The sequence below is a fragment of the Vipera berus genome, assembly GCF_964194415.1.
Source record: "Vipera berus genome assembly, chromosome: 2".
Classification (NCBI taxonomy): domain Eukaryota; kingdom Metazoa; phylum Chordata; class Lepidosauria; order Squamata; family Viperidae; genus Vipera; species Vipera berus.
This window is the reverse complement of record NC_138203.1, coordinates 264,765,787-264,789,108: the sequence shown is the minus strand read 5'-3', so window position 1 is coordinate 264,789,108 and position 23,322 is coordinate 264,765,787. Positions and strand designations below refer to the sequence as shown.

At 44.3% G+C, this 23,322-nt stretch overlaps 1 protein-coding gene across 1 annotated transcript in view; it reads right to left on the bottom strand.

Moving 5' to 3' along the window:
• The window catches only part of GABBR1 (gamma-aminobutyric acid type B receptor subunit 1), a 45,567-nt gene extending 24,064 nt beyond the window's left edge, over nt 1–21,503 (bottom strand). Inside the window, exons 1-5 of the mRNA XM_081320082.1 lie at nt 21,142–21,503; nt 14,356–14,490; nt 13,767–13,937; nt 8,540–8,641; nt 203–268 (exon numbers count right to left, since the gene is read on the bottom strand). Of these exons, the coding sequence (XP_081176208.1) occupies nt 203–268; nt 8,540–8,641; nt 13,767–13,937; nt 14,356–14,490; nt 21,142–21,396 (729 nt within the window). The 5' untranslated portion in view covers nt 21,397–21,503. The remainder of the gene's footprint in view (nt 1–202; nt 269–8,539; nt 8,642–13,766; nt 13,938–14,355; nt 14,491–21,141) is intronic.
• Nucleotides 21,504–23,322: the final 1,819 nt, after the last annotated feature.

Below are 23,322 nucleotides of genomic sequence, written 5' to 3'. Positions count from 1 at the left end.
CCTTTTACCTTTAAGCACTGGAAAGAAACAAAGCCGAACACATATACAGCAGCCCCGGAGCACAAGGCAATGCAACAGTTCATCAAATTAGTGCCATCATCATATACACTAATGCTAATTTTCCAGAAGCCGAAGCAGAATGGAGCTAGGAAAACATTTTATCTGTATTCTCTGTTCCGCTCAGAGAACCCCGTGTACCCACCTCACAGAAAACCTTTCGTGCCTCAGTCTCGTAAAACAGCCCAACAATAATGCGAGCATCCTGGCGCTGAAAAGGGAAAAAAGTGGAATCAGATGACCAGAGGACTTTGCCAGAGACAAGTCAAGTTTATTACCGCTTTATAAAACCCTAATAAGACCACACCTGGAATACTGCAGCCAATTTTGGTGACCTTATCACAAAAAACATGTTGAGAGTTTGGAAAAACTTCAGAGAAGAACAACTAAGATGATCAAGGGCTTGGAGGCTAAAACATACTAAGAACGGCTGCAGGACTTGGGTTTAGCTAGTCTAAAGAAAAGAAGAAATAGGGGAGATGCGACAGTAGTGTTCCAGTATCTGAGGGGCTGCCACAAGGCAGAGGGGGTCAGGTTGTTCACCAGAGGGAAGGACAATAAACAATGGTTAGAAACTGATCAAAGAGACAAGCAACCTGGAACTAAGGAGAAACTTCCTGACAGTGAGGACAATCAACTGAGGAATTCTGGGAGTTGAAGTCCACAAGTCATAAAAGGGCCAGGTTTGAACACCCCTGCCCTAGAAAGGCTGCAATAAAGTTGATAAAGGGTCTGGAAGCAAAATCATATGATGAACAGCTAAGGGAACTAGGCATGTTTAGCCTAAAAAGGGGAAGATTTAGGGGAGACCTGATTACAGACTTCCAATACTTGGAAGAAGGCATCCATTTATTCTCCACAGCAACAGAGGGCAGGATAAGAAGCTCCTCAGAGGGCAATCCAACCTGGAAATAAGGAGAAACTTCCTGGCAGTGAGAACAATTGATCAATGGAACAGCTTGCCTCCAGAAATCATGGGTGCTCCATCACTGGAGTTTTTAAAGAAGAGACTGGACAGTCACCTGTCTGAGATGGTATAGGTTCTCCTGCGTGAGCAGGGGGCTGGACTAGAAGACCTCCAAGGTCCCTTCCAGCTGTATTCTATCTAAATGATGCTGATGGTGGGAATCACTCATGTTTTCGTGAAACGTATATGTGTACATATATACATAATTGCATGTCTGTTCATATTCATTACTATCCAACACACAGCTAGTTTTCAACTTATAACCATTCATTTATCGACTGTTCAAAGTTAGGACGTCACTGAAAACAGGGAGTTCCAACCTGTTCTGTACCAGCCTGCTACCAGCCCTGCAGAAAAGGCAGGGACAACCCCTTTACAACCGGCAAGAGGCTGGAATTACGCCTGCCAAATTTATAGCTACAAAAACAAACAAGACACGAACCAAGAAACCGGAGCTTTAAGAAGCATGAACCATCCGAGCGGTTGCCTTCAGCAAACCAGCCCTCCCAGACATTCCCCTTATATAGTGTTCAGGGCGTGGCTTCTCTCTGCCTCCTTCCGAGAAGCCCCATTGCCTTCCTCTGTTTACTCCTAATTGACTGCCTCTTGCGTCGGGCGTCCTTGAACAGGGCCAGCTGTGGGTCATCTTCATCCACACTGTCAGGCTCACACAGCTGGGTCTCCGTGGTGACCAAGTGGGAGGGGTCTGGCTGAGGGCTATCATCAGCAAGATCTTCAACCCCCTCAGCAAGGTCTTCAACACCCCCCTCCTCCTCCTCTGAGTCGTCCGACCCAACTGCCGAACCCACAGGCTGACCCTGAATCACAACACAACCAGTCCTTGCACTTATGACCGTCGCAGCATCCTCACAGTCACATGATCGAGTGCTTGGCAATCAGCATATACATATGATGGTGTCATCATCCCGGAGCCTCCTGATCACCACTTGCAACCTTCCCAGCTGGCAAACAAAGTCAATGGGGGGGAGGCTGGATTTGCTTAATAACTGCATGATTCACTTAACAATTATAGTGATGGCATGGCTCACTTAACAACTGCCTTGCTTAGCAACAAAGCAATTCTAGTTCCAATTGTGGTTGTAAATCAAGGACTACCTGTACTATCCAATATACTTAACTGCATATCGTGCTTCCATTAAATAGATTGAAATCATATAAACGCCATTTAGAACACTGCAAGAAAGATATTCCCCACTGCACCTTCCCACAGTGGCAGATTCACCCTTTCAGACCATTAATTCCCAAATCTTAACCAGTCCCAAGAATGTAACCTGCCAATCAGCTAATCGAGGACAGAAACACTGCATGCACACAGGTACACACCCACACACCAACAACTGCAATTACCTCTTGAGCCTCACGGCATAAGCACCATTTTATTCCTTTCATGCACACAGAGGGAAAGATCACCTCCAGATATGGTTAAGTGCAGCTGTAACTATAGTTTCTGTTTTCTATTAGCTCAGATGGGTAAATGGAAATGCGTTTTGCTTTATTTGGGGACTGGGTTATTTTGCTAAGGCTTCCGGAAGTCATTATTACTCTCTTTTGTTATATTGGTCTATACGTGGATGATAGATAGACAAGCAGGTATTAAAATGACAAAATTCCAACAGATAGTAGAACAATTAGTAAAAAGTAACTCAGAAACCTGTGGAATCAAGCTACAGGCCAGCCTTCCCCAACTTGGTGTTGTTGTCCTTCTGTGCTGGGTCCTAATCAGGGCTTTTTTTGTCATAGAACGCTCAGAACGGAGTTCCGGCACCTTTTTTGGATGGAACCTTGTAGGGTAGGCAAGGCGGGTTGTATGACATGTATGAGTTCCGGCACCTTTTTCTTTTACAAAAAAGCACTGGTCCTAATTACCATAATCCTCAGCCAGTAAGGCCAACAGAGGGTTAAATATATCATATCTGAAAAGCCCTAAATTGAAGGAGGAAGTGTAGGATAGATGTCTCCCCTCCCCTCCCCTCCTTTCCTTTCCTTCCCTTCCCTTCCCTTCCCTTTCCTCTGCTCCTGTATCTCAATCGGCCACTGTGCTTAATTTGTTCAGACCTCTTAAAAAGCAGCCACTGTACAGTCGAGGCACATATTTCTGACTTAATTATTCATTGCATGAAAACATTCTTCTTTTTGTCTGTCCTGAACTTACGGTTAATCAGGTGATGTACTCTGTGTCAGAACAGCTTAGCTGGGAATTTGTGCGTTTTTTGAAGTAGACAAGGCGCTTGGGGAAGCCCGCACCTAGCTCCTTGTTTTCTTTTTGGCAGAGCCAGGTCTGACAAATCTGTCATTTTGTGCCATAAATTATTAATGCACGCTGCTGAACGGGGCCATTAGATTCTTAGACGTGGGAAGTACCTGTTGCGACTGGGCTCTTCTCGAAATTGGGAAGAGAAGCACAGGGCCCAGGTTTTTTGGCCCCATTACAGCTTCCACTAAGTCAGGGCTGTTCAACCTTTTCACCCATGGTACCACTTTTAGGATATGGCAACATCCGAGTACCACCAGTTGCCTAGCAAGGTGTCAAAAACATGATGACCAAAAAAAAAAAAAGAGGAAAAAAGTGATGAAGTACAGGCAGTCCTCGACCTACAAGAGTTCGCTTAGTGACTGTTCGAAGTTACAATGGCACTGAAAAAAGTACCGCCCCAAGCCACAGCCGAGCAAGACACCTGCCCACCCAGCAGCGCTCTTCCTCCTGTCCGAGGTTTTCATTGTTGTGAGCATTTCTGTTGAGGATTGGCAGCAGAGGTTGGGTGGAGGGGTGTTTGGTTTTTATTCTCCCCCCTCTGCTGGGTGGTTGTAGCAGGTTTTGGTCACTTCACATGACCCTGGGACACTGTGACCATCATAAATAGGAATCAGTTGCCAAGCATCTGAATGTAAATCACAAGACCCTGGAGATGCTGCAACATTCCAGCTGACTGGTGCTGTTTCTGGGCTCAGAAGTGCCAGGATCAGTGCCGAGCTCCAGCTGGAGCCTGGCGCTGACCTTGGCGCTTCCACTGAGCCCTGACAGCCCCGAAGAAGCGCTGATCCTGGCGCTTCCACTGAGCCCTGACAGCCTTGCAGCTCCAGCCGTCTCTCACCCAGGCTTGTGTGGTGCTGCCATTCCCCTCCCCCGCTACTTTCCTAGGATGGTCACGAACAACCTGCCAGGTGCCAATGTACCACAGGTGGTACCCGTACCACTGGTTGAAAAGCCCTGCATTATAGCTTCCACTAAGTGGGGGAAAGGTGCTGCAGTGCCTATAATGACTTGGCAACTTTATGATGGGTGGACTTCAACTCCCAGAATTCCCCAACCAGCATGGGGCAAACTGAGTGGGGCATATTTCCTTCCGTAGGAACAAAGGCAGTCATTTAGGAAAGGAGGTGGGTCACAGCCATTTGAGTGCTACCAGCTTATGTTCATCATAACTTTGCTCCGCTTTTTAAAGAATCCATAAAAAGGTTAAGTGCTGCCACTGAGATGGCATTTGGGTGCACTCATTCCAGAGGCATCACCTCCTTCCCGAGTAGCAACCATCAGAAGGAGGAGAATCTGCCGGTCTCTTAGTTCAGAGATTGGCAGCTGCCATTAGGACAACAGAATCGCAGTGATAGCTGCCTTTCTCGCTACAGCGGGCGGCTAAACCGGCTGTGATGAATCTGTCCTGTTTGGGAGCCCACAGCAATTATGATCTAGGGAGGGTGGAAGCTACACTGCTGGATGCAGGCCAGGGGGCCTCGCTTGTTTTTCTGCTGGAAAGGTTAACAGAGGGAAAAGATCATAAAGGGATTTCTCATTTAGGAGACAACCCTATACGACTTCCCCGGAACGACCCGAGGCAGCTGCAACAAATGCCAACGGCTTCTTGAAGAGCATCCAGATCGCAGGAGGTAATAATTATCTGTTCTGTTCTGCCTTGGTCAGACCACACATCTCAGTTTCAAAAGGACATTGATAAATTGGAGCAAGTCCAGAGAAGGGCTACCAAGGACTGGAAGCCACGTCCTATGAGGAATAGCTGAAAGACCGAGCTACGTTCAGTTTGCGGAAGGGAGGAACTGAGTGGGGACAGGATAGCTGAAGGGCTGTAGAGGGTTTGGACTTATTTTTTACTTGCTCCAAGGATTAAAAGTAGAGCTACAGGTAGTCCCCAACTTACCACCAGAAATGAGACCAAAATTTCTGTTGCTAAGGGAGACATTTGTTAAGTAAGTTTTGCCCCATTTTATGACCTTTCTTGCCACAGGCGTTAAGAGAATCACCATAGTTGTCAAGATAGTAACACGGTTGTTAAATGAATCTGGCCTCCCCATTTGACATTGCTTGCCAGCAAGTCACAAAAGGTGATCGCATGAGCCCGGGACACTGCAACCGTCATAAATACATCCGAAGCTGCCAAATGGCTGAATTCTGATCCTGTGGTCGTGGGGATCCTGCAATGTTCGTAAATGTGGAAAGTGGTCATAAGTCACTTTTTCCAGTATTGTTACTAAATGAATGGTTGTAATTGGAGGACTACCTGTAGTGGGATGAAAATTCAAAGAGGTAGATATAGATTGACTGTCTGTCTGTCTGTCTATTTATCATCTCTATCTATCTATCTACCTACCTATCATGTCTGTCTGTCTATCTATCTTCTCTCTCTCTCTCTCTCTCTCTCTCTCTCTCTCTCTCTATATATATATATATATATATATATATATATATATATATATATATATATATATATATATATACATATATCTTTTCTATCTTATCTATCTAATCTTATCTATCATATTTATCATAGCTATCTATCATAGCTATCTGTCATAGCTATCATATCTATCTATCATAGCTATCTAATCTTACCTATCATATCTATATCTAGCTATCATATCTAGCTATCATATCTCTAGCTATCTATATCTAGCTATCATATGTATCATATCTAACTTATCTATCATATATTTTTTAATTTTAATTTTAATCCCATTTATATCCCGCCCTTCTCCGAAGACTCAGGGCGGCTTACAATCTAAAGCACAAATCAATGTGCTTAGCAATAGCCTTCATTCTATGTATATGCCTGCTTATTAGGGCTTTCGCCCCCCCCCCAGAGGCATTTTTACAAAGTCAGCTTATTGCCCCCAACAATCTGGGTCCTCATTTTACCTACCTCGGAAGGATGGAAGGCTGAGTCAACCTTGAGCCTGGTGGGATGCGAACCTGCATTAATTGCAGGCAGCTGGTGTTACTTAAGGAGGCATTAGCCCACTGCTCCACCAAGGCTCATATCTATCTATCTATCTATCTATCTATCTATCTATCTATCTATCTATCTATCTATCTATCTATCTATCTATCTATCTACCTATCTATCTATCTATCTATCTATCTATCTATCATATCTACCATATCTGTATCATATCTGTATCTATCTGTCTGTCTATCTATCTATCTAATCTTATCTATCTATCATAGCTATCATAGCTATCATATCTGTATCATATCTGTATCATATCTATCTATCTATCTATCTATCTATCTATCTATCTATCTATCTATCTATCTATCTATCTATCTATCTATCTAATCTTATCTATCTATCATATTTATTTATCATAGCTATCATATCTATCTTATGCCTGTCTGTCTGTCTGTCTGTCTGTCTGTCTGTCTGTCTGTCTGTCTATCTATCTATCTATCTATCTATCTATCTATCTATCTATCTATCTATCTATCTATCATCAATCATCTGCCATTTTAGTCCCTTTGAGTCAGTTTTGACCCTGGTGACAGCGGCTAGGCTAGGCTATTCCTGCTGTTTTCTTGGTAATATTTCAGGAGCGACTTGCCCTTGCCTCTTCCTTCTACCTAGGGCTGAGCAGACAGACTCACACAAGCTTACCTCGTGCCTAAGGCAGTGCTAGGAATCACCGTCTCCTGATTTCTAATCTGTTGTCTTAAGCAATAAATCAAAATGGCTTTCACAGGTCATTAGGAAGAACTTACAGTAGTCCTTAACTTGCAGCCATTGGTTTAGCGACCGTTCAAATCTACAACAGCACTGAAAAAAGTGATTTAATAACTGTAGCATTTCCAGAGTCGTGTAATCAACATTTGGGTGCATGGCAACTGGCATATATTTACGATGGTTGCAGCATCCTAGGGGTCATGGGATTGCCATTACAACTTTCCCAGCCATCTTCCGGCAAGCAAAGTCAACGGGGAAAGCCTGATTTACTTAACAACTGCAGTGATTCACTTAACAACTGTGGCAAAAAAAGGCCATAAATTTGCCCATGATTCATTTTAACAACCACCTTGCTTAACAACAGAAATTCTGGTCCCAATTGTGGACGTTATTTGAGGACGATCTGTATCGACAGTAAGAGTGGTCTATCAGTGGAATAGGTCAATGAGGGGATAGGCTACTGTAGGAAACTGTTTCTTCCCCTGCTTGAGTTTTTTAAACAATGATCTGATAATCATCTATCAGAGATGCTGTAGGGAATCTTGCCGTGTGCAGAGGGTTGGTTTTGATGACCACTTAGATCCCCTCCCAACTCTATGATTACATGATTCATTTAATTTAATATTCCAACACAGCCTTTCTGGACAGTGGCCTCTCAAAGAGGCTGCATCAATTGCACTGCATTCCATTCAAAAGTTAAATTCCCCCCAAAATCTAAAGATAAGTACGTAGCACTTGAAAATGTGATTCAGTCTGTACGAAATTATTTTCACAAATTGCAGAAACATACTTGCAGCTTGCCCAATCAAATTGCATCAGTTAAAAAAAAAGATACCAACAAATGTAGGGGACAGATTAGCAGGTAGCCCATCAGATAACCTTAGTTCCTTTCTCCCCCATCTCTATTTTATGCTAATCTAATCAGTCTTAGATAAGCTACTTGTATGTTTCCAAAGCCGATTACAAGGCACTAACACAGGTGAGAAGTCCACTAGTAACGTGATAGGTAGATACACAGACACATACAGACATGCACACACAGACACATATACAATACCAGCCAGCATTAATTTAATGGGACATGATTAATTATATACAGTTCATGGATAAATGGGTTCACTTCTAAAGAACAAGGTTACATAGTATAACAATTTATTCATCAAAATCATTAATCCGTGTAGAATTGTCTCCCTTTTAGCCCCCATGGTGAGATGTTTCAGGGTAACAGGGCCAAACATATTTGCTCAAGTTTTGTGGGAAATTCTTTTGCAAAGGCTTAGTGTGTCCATGTTGCTTTTCAATTTGCAACAAAAATGTTTCATGACAACTCTGCCCAAAGTCTATTATTTTGTTGTCAACTTTCACCCATGCAATCATGGAGCTGACGATTGGGGATGAAGGACAATCTCCCCTAACGGACTCTTGGGCTGTTCTGCAAGCTTAATCCCTCTATGTGTGAAAGGTGGCAGGGTTAGGGAAGGCTGCATGGAGGAATTGTGGGTCCCAACCTGTCCTCCCTTGACAGTCAGACAAACTCTGATACCTTGAGATTCTTGACAGGCACAGTAGGATCAGAGAAGAAGCTCTGTCGAAAAGTGATTTCAATCCCAGCCTCTTTGACTCGTTCCTCCAGGTCATCCAAAGTCTGTGGGAATGCAGAAGGAGGCATCATAATCATGAAGTCATAAGGACCTGGACAAAGATGTACTTCAGAAGCTACATTAAGATAGGAGAATATATATTCTGAGTTTGCATCTCATGCTACTAAGCTAATAATAAGCCAACCCACTCCCCCCCCCAAAACAAATCACAGTGCAGCTCAGCACACTACGTGAATCCAGTGGTTCTGTTTTGCAAGCCATGATTTATGGGTTAGTGTGGTAGAAACCCAGCCCAGTTACCACTTATTCAATAAAACATGACTATACAAAGAGCAGCTTAGCACAATGCATAAAACCATTGCATGCACAGGTTAAAAACCATGGAAATAGCAACGTCAGTTTTACGCTTATAAAATCTTCAGCATTTGTGACCCTGCCGAAGACAGAAGTTTAGAATTTCAGTTTCTTCGTTCTCAAAAGATACAAGCCCTATCTACAGCTGTGTAAAAATACCTAGTCAAAATCTCAGAAGCGAGTTCTTGTATTGCACTATACAGCTCCCAATTTTATTTTATTTTCATTCTTGCTATCACAGGGAACAAACACAAAATAAATTGTTTCAAATATTATTATTTGACATACTTTGGCCTCTTTTAACACATTCAGTGCTTTCTAATGTACATGCATCTCTCTGTTCAGGAAAAATAGACGCAACGAATCAAACTCTCTACAACAAAGAAGCTTTGAATTTAATTACGGCAGCAAGACTCTTAGTAGCACAATATTGGAAGAAGGAGGATTTGCCTACTATAGAAGAATGGACTTTGAAAGTTTCTAACTTGGCGGAAATGGCAAAGATTTCAGCTTATTTGAAAGAACAATCGCAACAGAGATATATTTTGGAATGGAGAAGATGGATTGAATATATACAGAATAAATATGGGACTAAAAATTTCATTCATTCATTCATTCATTCATTCATTCATTCATTCATTCATTCATTTATTTAGATTTATATACCGCCCTTTTCCCCCCGAGGGACTCAGGGCGGTTTACAGGGCAAATTAAAACAGTACAATATATACAGGTTAAAATAAAATTAAATTATGTGATGTAGTATTAGGTATGCTATTTGTTAATAATATAGTTATGTTTAAGAGGAGTTAAAGTGCGTTAGAATTATATGTTATTTTTTCAGTTAGTTAGCATATTTTAGCTTTAGTTTGTAAAGTTTATACCCTGTATTCAGCTCTGGGAAGTTGGGAGGGGGAGGGGGAGGGAGGGTAAGGGGGAGGGGAGGGGAGGGAGGGTGTATGCTATGGAAAAATGTATTGTAAAACTTTTCAATAAAAAAAGAAGCTTTTCTTTTTTCTATGCCTTTTCCCCATAGAAGCGCTTGGACCCAATGAGAAACGGCCTCTCTGTAAGCAAAGGAATACGTTTCATGAGTAAACAGAATATTTGCATGACTGAATGCTACTTAGTAAAAGGGCAAACCGAGGAGGAAGCAAACCACAAACAGGAAGCAAAGCAGAATTAGGGATATATGGAGGAAAAGGTGAGTGCAACTAGGTTAGCTAAGGTTGGACTCTTGTATATTTGGCATGAACTCAAGCACACATTATATTATTACTTTCACAATTGCCAGGTAGGATTAGGAGCACATTTATGTCCGGGGTCCAGCAGCTGCTGTTCTTTTTCAAATATTTTTTTTCAAAGAGGTGAAAAATGTAACATATACTGTGATTCTAATAGTGCTGATCTCTCTGTTCCGCTCTCTTTCTGGTATTACAATAATAACTGTGATAACGATAATATATCCAACAATGTGCAAGTGTTATGGGATGTTGCTTGTATCAGTCATAGTGTGCATTAATTAGAGCTGCTTTGATCACCCACAGTTCCTTAATTTCTCTGATGGACTGGGAGTAATCAAAAATGAAGAACAAGTCTGGGCAGCAGGAGACTCGCTTAGCCCCGGTGATGCTAGTGACAATATATCACCATGAGAGATGCAAGGCTGCAGCCCGCTTGCCTGTCACAGGCCACGTAAAAAATAAATCTGGGGTTTCACATTTGCATAAATGTGACGGCACATTGGAAAACAGCTGGTGAAAATGCTCCTCTTCTTTCTTGAAGCTATTTGTGGGGTTTTGCTTCCCCCCCCACCCCTTCTCTGAAAGAGGAAGCTGTAATTGTTGTTTAGGACATCGTTGAGACAAATAGCCCTCAGCTGAGATCTCAGTTGACATTTATTAAAATTCAGTAAGGGGAAAAAAAAGGGGGCGGAAAATATATTTTCTGCTAGAGAGAGCAGTCTAGAAGCATATTAAGAGACTCATTACTTTTTTCTCCTGTCATTTCCTCCTTTTTTGCATCCCGACCTGTCCCACCCCCTCTCATCTGTCTAACTTCAGGCTGAAAAAACTCAAATGTGGAAGGAGAATTACAGCATCATTCTTGTTATTTCACCATATATGGGCACCTTCATGTCAGCTTTTGATTCCTGGCAACTGCATGGACTACTAGACCTTGCAAAATTTTTTGGCAAAGGTTCCCCCCCCCACAGAAGTGGTTTGCCCTTCCTTCCTTCTTCCTATGGCTGAGAGGGAGTGACTGGCCCAAGGTCACCTGGTCTCAGGTAGGACTAGAACTCACAGTCACCTGGTTTCTAGCCTGATGCCTCAGCCACTTCACCAAACTGGCTCTCTATATTACATTATACTATATAGTCTACTTAATAAATATGGAGCTGGTTTCACCTTCTACATGGGTAGGACCATCCTGAATGAAGTTTTGCCCAGAATGCCAGCAGACTAGAAAAGGGACCATTTTTGCCATTTCCTCTTCCAACTACAGGCTATCCCCATAGTTATGGGGAGCCCCAAATACCCAGAGCAGATTTTCTGAGACAGAGGGGGCTCTCTGTGTGTGAAATCCTCAATTGGTCAGTGTTTCGTTTGGTCCACAGATCACACACTGGATCAAACCCCTTTTTAATCATTTCTACCGTGCACATTTTCAGTATATCTTAGTCCTGACATTTTGAAGGAAAGCTTTCTTTGGGTTTCTACGGACATATACCCAGAAGTTTGAATTCCCCATTTGTGTGTAAGATAAAGGGATGGTTGCCAACACTGCTAATAACCCAAAAGCTGATTAAGATTATGTACAGTAGTAGTTATAGAGATGCCGTCAAGTAGAGAGAGGGCATTAAACTTCAGCTGGGTTTTCCCTCAGAGACAATCGAGGAGCAAGACATTAATCTTAATTGTGTGCATTCAGTTCAGGGATAGGGGTCTTTGTGCTAGGATATTCGGTACCCTGCAGAAGTTTGAGATTTGCAGGGATTCAAAATGTTTTAGCACGAATTCAAGTGGCAAACAGCAACAAGAGGAAAGATCAGCTGAGATATTGCAAAATATGAAAAAGAACATGGCCCAAAACCAGGAGGTGAATAAGAGAATAAATCAATCCCCTCTTCTCTATGACAGCCTCTCAAGTACTGGAAGACAGCTACCACATCCCCCTTAATCCTTCTCTTCGATAGGCTAGACATATCTACCAGTAGGTCCCTCAACATCATCCAATTTAGCCTCTAATCCCCTAATTGTCTTTATTGCTCTTCTCTGCATTTTCTAGTGTTTCAGCAACTTATTTGTATTGTGGTGACCAGAAGTGGATGCAGTATTCCAAATGTGTCCCCACGAGTGCAGTATAAAGCAGCATGATCGCTTAACATGATCTTGATTCTATCCCTCTGTTGATGCAGCCCAGGATTGCATTGGCTTTTTCGGCAGCTGCAGCACATTGCTGGCTCCTACTTAAATGGTGGTCCACTAGGACACCTCGATCTCTGTCACAGTTGCTAATGTTGAGCCAGGCACCACCTGTTTTGTACTTTTTTTATATCCTTCCTTATCATTTTGTATCCTTTCTTGTCCTTATTCCCTGTCCACTTTAAGATCCATTCTTTTCAGATCTCACCAAATACTGCCTGCCCATTTTAAAATCTTATTTTGGAACCACAAGAGCTAGGAAGATGAGAAGGAGTTTTATTTGTTTTGTCTTTTGTGAAATAATATGTGTGGAGATTCTGAAAATGCTGAAGACTGTGTCAGTTTTATTTATTTAGTTAGTTTATAGAGAGTTTCTATTGCTCAAAAGAGGAACTTAAAGCAACTACATAATTAGATGGTAATGAAAGCATGCCCTGAAATAGTGATTTGCCAATATTTTTTTTTTGGTGACTGGCAATTGTTACAGAATCAGCGCTTTTATGAAGCAAAGGCTGCTGCCAAGATATTTTAAAGATCATTGCGTACAGTAAATGTGAATTATCGTTGTGCACATCCCCTGGCCAACAAGGATTGGCATAATGTCAGGCATGCAACTGTCTACACTGCAATTGTGTCTCTAGCCTATTTTTTTTAATTTTCTCCATTGGAATCATCATTCACCAAAGGGGTAGGGGACGTAAAGAGGTAGTTCAAGGCCATAATGGTTATCAGGAGTAGACCAGCTAGGGATTACAGTACTAGGGCACGGAGCAGGTTCGATAAAGGAGAAAGGCACCATCCATTGCCAGAACAAATATTCTGCACAAAGAATGCCCTAGTTTTAAAACTCTGCATCTGTGATTAAAAGAATCAGGTATCAGGTAATGGACTGATTATCTGAAATTCTGGAAAGTAGTTAGAATGTGGTAGTTTTAGAAGAGATTTATGAACACAGACAGTGTAGTGATTACTAGTCTTGGACTGAGGAGATATACCTTTAAGTCCTCACTAAATCATGGAGCCGGGCTTCTCTCTTAAACTAACCTATCTCACAGGACTGTTGCTATAGCAATAAAATGAAAGACCCCATGTATATTATCTTGAGAGCTGATAAGAAAAGATGGGATATAACTGCAGTAATTAATCAATGAATTGTCCTTGGTTTCTTTGGAAATCAGCCCAGTACTGAACCTCTGGAAGAAACAATGCAGTTTGTACGTACAAACTGCAAGGGTGATTTATTAGACTTGTAAACCTGTTCTGGTTAGGATGGGAACCAGGGATTATAATCAGGGTAAGATTTAACAGTGAGTGTTCTGGAACCTGCTGCAAATTACAGAATGACTAAGAGATTAAGCTGGGGGTCTATGCTCAGGTTTGGGCTCCATACCGATGTAAACACCTCTGTGGTCTGCTGTATTGTGGCAATCTTCGTCCAGCTCCATTTCTTGAAGAGCTGCACACGGGTGGGATTGTGCAGTGTGGCGGATGGGTGTGTGCGGAAAAAGGTGGGGAAACGCTGGCGGTTGGAAAGGGCTGGCGAGCTGGAGCCGTAGGACAACTGAAAAAGAAGAAGATGGAAATATTATTAAAGACAGGAAGACTGAGACACCCATCATTCCTTAGCTAACTTTGAGATGAAGATTCTCCTTCTGCCCCTTCATGCAAGCACACCAATCTGTCTGGTTAACATCAAAGTCATCTGTTCTAGGCATCTAGAGATGCTTCAGTCAAGGTTATGGAGTCTTGCAACGTATTTTACCTTCTTCCATTCACGATAATGGAGAAAGATAGGGTCTATGGTATCATAGATACATGGGAAAAGATGGTGTTAAACGAAAGGTATAGTTCTTTGACTCTTTTCACTTTGAAGCATTTTCTTCATGGGTTTCAAGTTGAAAATTTCAGCTTGCAGGGTCAAAATTAAAGTTGGCTTCTTCCATAACATCACTATACGTATCAATATGAGAGACGCTTACCACAATGAGATTCCACATCCGTGCAGCCTCGGCCACCAAGGTGGAAACACTGCTGCAGCCAGGCATAAGGATGATCTTGATGGGGTCATTGTAGAGAAGCTCATACAGAAATTTAGTGGCCACACCAGGTTCACACTGTAGGTGGTGAGGAACAGATAGAGACAAGAGATATACCTCCTCACCAAGAATCTCAACCTGTGCATGGTCCCTCATTCAGAATTCTGGTCAAACTCAAGGTACTGTTCCTAATCGTTTATTTTCATTTCAAATGCTAGGCAAGAAGCTGTACATAAAATACTTCTAATGGAGCCCAAACATGAACAAGTTGCAAACTAGGACTAGAAGAAACATGGAAGAGTAAAGCTTGGACAAAATTAATAATAGAAAGAGTTAAATGACCCTGTACATTTGGGTAGAATGGAATGGAAAAGGCTTTTGTAGCAAAGTGAGAATGTAATTTGTTAAGTAGGTAGAGAAAAACATGGAGCATTTGGTTTGCCAATGAACCATCCTCTCACAAATGGACCACTGCCCTCCTGTGATCCTTGTTCCATAAAAAAAACAGAAAACGTTTTACATATACTTGCCAACTGCTCTGCCAAGACCTAGAAATGATGCCACTACCGACAGACCAGAGTTCTTGGATTGCACTGGGGTTGCACAAGGAAGGAAATGGCTTCTCCAAAGAGCCAGCTTACCACAGACACACTATACCCCTTCCTCCCCTAGTTTCTGAACAATGAAGATACTCAGTTAGGACAGTCTTCACCAACCTAGGTCTCTCCTAGAAACATGGACTTCAGCTCTCAGAATTTCCAGCCAGTATGTCCACTGCTGAGAATTCAAGTTTGCATGTTTGCAAGATGCCTAGGATGAGGAAAACACAGATATTTCATTTATTTATTAGATTTATGTGTCATCCATCTCATCTAGAAGCGACTTTAGGTTAGAAGGCTTCACCGTAGTGAAGGAATCGGTAATTCATTGGATTTTTGTTGACAGATTTTAAAAGATGCCAATCCTGGAGTTTGAATTGGGTTTGAATGGGAGGGAGGAGAACAACTGGCTTGGCCCCACCTTTCTTGGAATTCACTGGGGTTACATGAGGAAGGAAATGACTTTTCCATGGACACATTACTGGTCAGAAACAACTTCAGTCCATTTAATATGCCAACACGCAGAAACAAAAAGCCAACCTATTATAGATATCACGGATGAATTTTCCCCGTGGAGAAGCACACTAAATGTGTTCACCCGATCCACATTCTTTCCCCTGCATTTCCATTAATAAGGCATAAGGCATAATAAGGCATAGCATAGCTAAGCCTCTCAGGCTGATGGTGACTGTAGATAGGAGTAAAATCTCCCTTGCATTGAACATGATGCTGGTGACTCTGTGAGCAGGCCTGTGCCACTTTCTGGGCAACAGCTCATAAACGCCTTGCACTGCCATTTTCCAAGCCATTTTCTCAACGTCCAATCATCTGAGGACTCTCCAGTTAAGAGGTTGGGAGTTGGAGCCAAGTTGGCTAGTGAAACTTCACCTCCCACTAAGGCAGAAGAATATAGGCAACCTGAGACTCTCTTCTGTGATTCCCCACAGCCACCTAAGATCGCAGCTGCTAAAAGTGGTGGCAGTTTCCTAAAATGTGTAGATCTTCAAACTTGGCCCTTTCATGACTTCAAACTTGGTCTTGGTCTCAGCCAGGCATGCCTGGCTTGAGGAATTCTGGGAGTTGAAGTCCACAAGTCATAAAAGGGCCAGGTCTGAAGACTCCTGGTGTAGGTGGAAAACACCCAACTGTAGGCTTAACCTAACCAAAAAAGTAAATGAAAAAAAAAAAGATCCAACTCTGCCACAAAACAATGGCCCTGCCCGTTCTGCACTATCATTTTATCCAATGTGCTCTCTGGCCATGCAAAAAATATCACTGGCAAATAGCTTGGGTGTAGGATGAGGGCGAAGGTCTGTTCTCCGAGCTTGTGGTTGTTTTTGTTACCAGGCTAGGTAACGTCGTCAGCGGCATTGAAGATGTTACCTAGCCTGGTAACGAAACGTTCAGAAACCAACCACAAGCTCGGAGGATGAACCTTCACCCTCAAAAATATTACTCTCATCCTAGCCATCCAAAGGTTCCTCACACCTCCAACGGGCTTGAGCATGCAATGGATGCCTACCTACAACTATTCCCTAACTCTGCACATTCTGTCTGACCCCTGCCTTGCTCTGTCCATCTTTGAACAAATGTGCCACCCAAGACCCTCCTGCTGTTTTTTCCTACACCCCCCCACCACAACCATGTGCCCCATCCTGTTCCTGGCTGTGAGCCTCCACAAGGGGATGATGAATTATTCAGGGCATCGCCGCCCCAAGAAAGAGGATCAGTTTCCATGGAAACCTCAGGCAGGCGCTGCCACGGCAACCTGTCAGCACCAGGGAGCGGGCTTCAATAGGGATGGAACAAAGGGAACGCTATGGGGCAGGGGGGGGCGGTTGACTGGGAACCCCAGGAGAGCATAAGACAGGGAGAGAGAAACAGGAACAGACAGGGCAGGGAAGGGAGGTGTGTGTGTGGGAGAAGGGACAGACGACCAGACAGACTGATGATTAGAGGAATGGATGTGAGCAGAGACTGATAAGGGAAGCAAAGAATAGTAATAAAAAAGTTTACAGAAATTCCAATGCAAGCGAATGGGGCAGGAGGGTGGCAACTGGGCCACATTGCTTTTTGCCCTAGGATGAGATGGAGGGGGGAAAGGGCTAATATGGATAGCCCTTGGGCAGCTGGGCAAAGGAAAGAGCTGCAGGGGTTTCAACTTGAGCATCAGGTATGGGGAAATTTGTAGGAATGTGGCCTGCCTCAAGTTGCCAAAGTCCGCCCAAGAATCTTTAAGGCAAGGAGTTGAAGCAAATGAGGAAGTTAAGATGGGTGCTTTTGGAAATCCTGCCCATATACAGCCATCGGGGCCACATTGACAGGCAGGCTCAGGGTGAGACCACCAATCCATAGGTACATGTAGACCCAATGGGAGTGAAAGTATCTCAGGAAAGCCACAAGAAAGAGCAGGAATGGTCTGGCTCATTTCCAATCTTAGGAAGAAAAACATGGTCCAATTATGGCAACATGTGGCATGAGGACACATAACGTAATGGCCTTTACAGTACTGAGGATGAAAACCAGGAGTCCACTCCAGCTAGGGGTAAAAGACGTGGCTCGTTCCCAGTTGTTATCTAGCCTGAAGGACATTCCAGAAGGCAACTAGCCTTGGTGGAGCAGTGGGCTAATGCCTCCTTAAGTAACACCAGCTGCCTGCAATTAGTGCAGGTTCGCGTCCCACCAGGCTCAAGGTTGACTCAGCCTTCCATCCTTCCGAGGTAGGTAAAATGAGGACCCAGATTGTTGGGGGCAATAAGCTGACTTTGTAATAATGCTGCTTGGGGGCCCCCAAAAGCCCTAATAAGCAGGGATATACATAGAATGAAGGCTACTGCTAAGCTTGTAAGCCGCCCTGAGTCTTCGGAGAAGGGCGGGATATAAATGGGATTAAAATAAAATAAAAAATAAATAAACTACAGAAGAGAATATTTGTAGCCCAGGGTTGACCTGTGGATCTTAATGGAAGTCTGCAAGAAAACAACCAAGCTCAGAGAGCACCAAGGAACCCACATTCCAAAAGGCTTAAACCACACAGGAAATAATATTTTACAACAGCACCCCGGTTTCTCTTCCATTCATTATTTGCGGCACATTGTGCTGCTCAGTGCACAAGAACTCATCTAATACAGCTGATTATAAGGGAAAATATTAAAAACAAACAAACATGTAGAGGTAAAAGCAAAAGGACAAAGGATTGAATAAGAACTTAACAAACAAGGGGAGTTGTCCAACACACATTAAGAGAGCAATGAGTGCAAATGGAACGACTCAAGATTGTATCAATCAGAAATGGTGCATGCAGACCTAAATGGACAAAGAACACAGCATGTGAGTGTGTAATGGAAGCACATAAAACAATTGGGCATGACCAAAGCTAGGTCCCTGGAAATACCATGCCGATTCTCTGCACAATCTTCTTCTGTACAGTCTTTCTTGAGGGAGGCACGTGAATTTTAAAAAAAGTGAAATGTTGGGAAGCAGAGAGGGTGATTGACAAGGGTGTTTATATTTCAAGAGAAAGATCTGGCTTAGGGAACATTTGCTATTCAACCCTATTTACAACTGACTTTGGAATATTTTGGTTTGGGCAGGAACTGGTGCTCTGAGGATGCGGAATTTCACATCATCATTGGCTCAAAAGGAGCTGAATGCTCCTCTCTGTTTCTCCTCACAGAACCTGCACCAAAATCCACCCATATCTATAACTCTAGAGCGGCATTTCACAATCTTGACATCAACTCCCAGAATTTCCCAGCCAGAAGTCCACACATTCAAATTGTCAAGGCTGAGGAACACTACTCTAGAAGACAGGGAGTCCTCAACTGATAACTCAGTTCATGACCATTCGAAATTATGACTGTGATTTACTGGTCCTCACACATACGACTGTCACAGAATCCCCACTGTCATGTGATCCTAATTTAGACACTTGGCACCTCTCATGTATTTACAGTGATTGCAATGTCCCGGGGTTCATGTGATCATCAGCCGGCTTCCGATAAGCAAAGTCAATGGGGGAAGCCAGATTCGCTGATTGCGTTAATACCCGGGACAAAACAATTGTAAAATTGGGTGTGAATCACTTAACAAACACAAATTCTGGTCGCAGTTGGGGAGGGGGGGTCATATGTCAAGGACTACCTGTAACCTTGAATCAGGTTATAGGTCTTACTTTGGTTTATCCACATGGCTGGTACTCTAGTGAAGAGAGTCTCATAACATCTGTGATGCTACCTCAATCAACCTTTCATGACTATTGGCATAGTGACCTCCCATTTAAGACCTATACCTAAAAAAAAACCTACAACCAAACTACCAGCTGTTGTATAATGTACTGTACTATCTTCAAGAAACTGCTATGCTGACAACAAGGCCTCCAGTCCTATAAGCCCCATTAAGGACATAGTTTTCTGAGGGGGTCCTTGGTCCTCTCTGAGCTTGATTGTTTTCTTGTAGATGTTTCATTACCCAAACTAGGTAACATCATCTGCGCTAGTCAAGCTAGTCAATTAGAGTAGTGCTGATGATGTTACCTAGTTTGGGTAATGAAAATCTACAAGCAAACAAGCAAGCTCAGAGAGGACTCCCTCGTTTCAACCCTGAGCTACAAAAATTCTCCTTCATATAGTTCTCTTCAAGCTGGACTTGAGTCCTGGAAACTACCGTACATGTCTGCATTCACACAGTTGTCTTGGCAGTTGCACGGAAAGATTTTCCACTGCCCCTGCTGGGATCTTTTTCGGGTCTAGCCTAAAGCCAAGAATTTTCTGGCGGTCCCTTATCCAAGTACAAACCACTCTTAAGCCAGCTCTCTAAAATGTACTTCTCAACTTTCATTCCTTTTAGTGGATTAATGGTTTGCTCTTGCTGTTGCTGCTTCTCCTCTTCTTCCTTCTCACATTAAAAACATGCATCTTCCTCCAGCACATCTCTCTACGTGGGAACCCTAGCAAATTGTTAACTGAGTCATTCTCATGTTTGGAACCTCCAAATGACTCTTTCTCTTGCGCCTCCAGCACCAATCCCTTCCACAAGCTCCATTTCTGAAAATGCTCTCCAAACTTTGCTTCCAATAGGTGCACCAATGTCACTGCTCCAGTCCCACCTTTTTCCCCCCATCTGTTTACCTTCTTGCTATGTTGGACCATAGCATCCTATGAGAGCTCTCTGCCACCACCACCACCACCACCACCACCCTGCCTTCCAGGTCATTCTTTTCACCAGATCCTCTAATCATCGTCTGTGGCAGTACCCCAAGTGCCCCATAACTCATTCCTCTTGGAGCTCTGTGGAGGAGCCCAAGCTTGACCAACTTTCACCAACTCTTGCAAAGAAGTGAGAAACTGCACAGGATCATACCAAATGAGGCTCTGGCCCAAAGGTTCCGTTAAAAGTTGGGTGACAAAAGAAGGACTTCTGTGGCATTATGCTCGCAGTTTCTCCCTTGAAAGCCTTGAATGCTAACTTAGTCCTGCTGTTGTCCTCTCCCTCATCTTTTAGCCTTCTTGTGGATCCTTCCTGTCTTAAGAGCGGAACCTTCACACACACACACACACACACACACACACACACACCCTTGCTTCCCCATCAAGATCAGTTCCAGGATTTCCATCTCTCTACTTTGAAGGCCACTTTCTCTTTCCATTATAATCATTATAATAATAATAATAATAATAATAATGTTGGAAGGGACCTTGGAGGTCATCTAGTCCAACCTTCTATGAACCTCTTCCCCCTAAGAATGCCCTAGTTGCGTAGACCCGACATCTTTTAACACCTCTTTCCAAGCCAAGCCGCTCTGGTCTCCATTTACAGATGGGTCCCTGGGTGATCTGGAAGTGAGGAGGAGGACTTGTTCCAAGATTTTCTAGTTGGCTTGAGCATCCATCCCACTGCACACAGAGAACTACCTGGGTTATAAGGCACAACGAAACCTCCTCCTCTCCCAATTTGATTTCTCCCACATCCTTCCAGTGTAATGGGGGGGGAGGAGGAGGAGGAGGAGGCTTCCCTGCCGCAACCGAGGGCCCTCTCCCTTCCCTCCCCCCCCTCCTCCCCGAGGAAGCCCACCTGTCCCCACCTGGGCGCTGGGTGGGGCAGGTGGGGCGTGGGGGGGGGCTCTGCTCACCTCGCTGTCGCGGTGGTCGAGACGCAGCTCGTAGTCGGGCAGGATGTCCCTTCGGCTGTTGACGTCCTCGAGGGCCATCTGGGCGGAAGGCAGGCAGGCTTGGCCCCCCGGCCAGCCGCCGGTCATGGGGAAAAGCGCCCCGATGTGCAGCCTCTTCTTGCCTGCGCCCAGCGGAGGAGAGAGCAAGAGCCAGCCCGTGAGTACCAGCAAAGCCACCTGGGGGACCCCGCCGGGCCGCGGGCCGGGGAAGGCCATGGTGCCGGCCGGAGGTCAGGGCCGAAGGCGGGGAGGGCGCGCGGCGGTGGCTGCACTGCGCGGCGCTGTCGGCGGCGGCGAGGGCGCCGGAGCCGGCTCCTCCATGGCGCTGCCCGGCGTCGGTGCTGCAGTAAGCGAGCGGGCGGGCGGGCGTGTTGGCGAGCGAGCCAGCCAAGTGGAGGAGGAGGAGGGAGGGGGGAAGAGGAGGGGGAGGAGGAGGAGGGGGCGGGGGCTGATGTCAGCGCGGAGCCGGCGCGGAACGCCGCCGTCCAAGGGCGCGGGGAGGGGAGGGGAGGGGGAATAAATTGCAATAAGCCCACCGCGCCGCCTCGTCGCAGGGGCGAGCGAGGGAGCGAGGCGGCAAAGGAAACGCGGCGACGGTGGGGAAAGGTCGAAGAGGCAGCGAAATGCAGGGACAAACCTCCCCGCCTCCCTCCCTCCCAAGGGGGTTGGTGGAGAAAGGCCAAAAAATAAAAAAAGGGCGCTAAGAAAAAAAGCAGACGGTTAGGAGACCATCTGGGCCGATGGGAGAAGCATGAAGAGCAAACGGATGATGAGAAATGCAGAGAAAGGGCAGAGAATGATGGAGAAGGCAAAGGAGGAATGGAGCTGGGAACGCTATGAAAGAGGTCTAACGTAAAGGACTCAAGTGAGACAGACCAGAGCCACGAGGAACAGTGCTGAGATTAGTAAACACACACACACAGAGAGAGAGAGAGAGAGACAGACAGACAGACAGACAGACAGACAACAGACAGACAGGCTGATGGAGAACAGGAAGATGCAGGGGTCTTCAAACTTGGTCCTTTTATGACTTGTGGACTTCAACTTCCAGAATTCCTCAGCTAGGCACGCTGCCTGAGGAATTCTGGGAGTTGAAGTCCACAAGTCATAAAAGGGCCAAGTTTGAAGACCCATGTGCCCAAGGAACGGTTTAGGCAGATTGGCCAAAATTTATCCAGCAAAATCCCTCCAAGAACTACTTGCAATAGCTGGGATTGCCCAGCAGGCTAAATTTGGTTGAACTTTATTATTGGGAGCTGAGGAAAGGAGTTGGGATATCATGTGGATGCAACCCACTTAGGTAATGATTCAGAGCAGTGTGAGAAATGGAAATTCAGCAGACAGGTGAAGTCCTAATCAGAAAAGGTGAGGTGGTGGTGGTGGGAAATGGACCAATAGGAGGAAAGATGAAATGATAAAGGAAGAGTCTGGAATGTTTTGGAGATATGTGGAGAAAGAATAACAGAAGGACAAGAATAGGGATTAGGAGGTTAAAGAGATGAAAGACAGAGCAAGAGAGGATGGGGGTTTGGAGTTCATTGGAAAAAAATATGAGGTGAGATGGGGGGCTAGATTAGGATGATGGAAGACCAGAAACTGAATGTCTGGTGCTAGTTGGAGACCTGAAGATAGAATGATAGATAGAAGCTTGGATAAAGAAAAGCTATGCGGGGAGGGAAGTGATAAAGAAGTTGGAAGGATGATTAAAGAAAAGAAACATGTATTTTAAAAGGCAAAGAAACCAGAAAAGTCAGAGTTAAAATACCAAGCCCTCCACTGTGACTAGCAACACGCTTCTCTGTTACTCATATTTGCTGGCATGTAGGATGATGGGCTCTGGAAAATGGGGCAGTTAAAGAACGCAGAAATTATGTGGAGATAAGAGCAGAAGAGAAAGCGCGGAGAGAACAGAGGGAACGGGTAGAAAGACGAGAAAAGTGTAGTGAGGCTCGAAGAAAAAAATAGTAGAAATTAGATCTGGGGAAGGATGGAGAAACAAAACAGCTGAGGTGGAAGGTGGACAGAGGAGAAGAAGAAAGAGGAGAAGAAACAGAAGTGCAGTTAAAGTCGGGAACACAGAAAGAGGAAAATGACAGATGCGGTTAACAAGCAAGAGCCAGATAGAAAAGCAGATACAAAGGA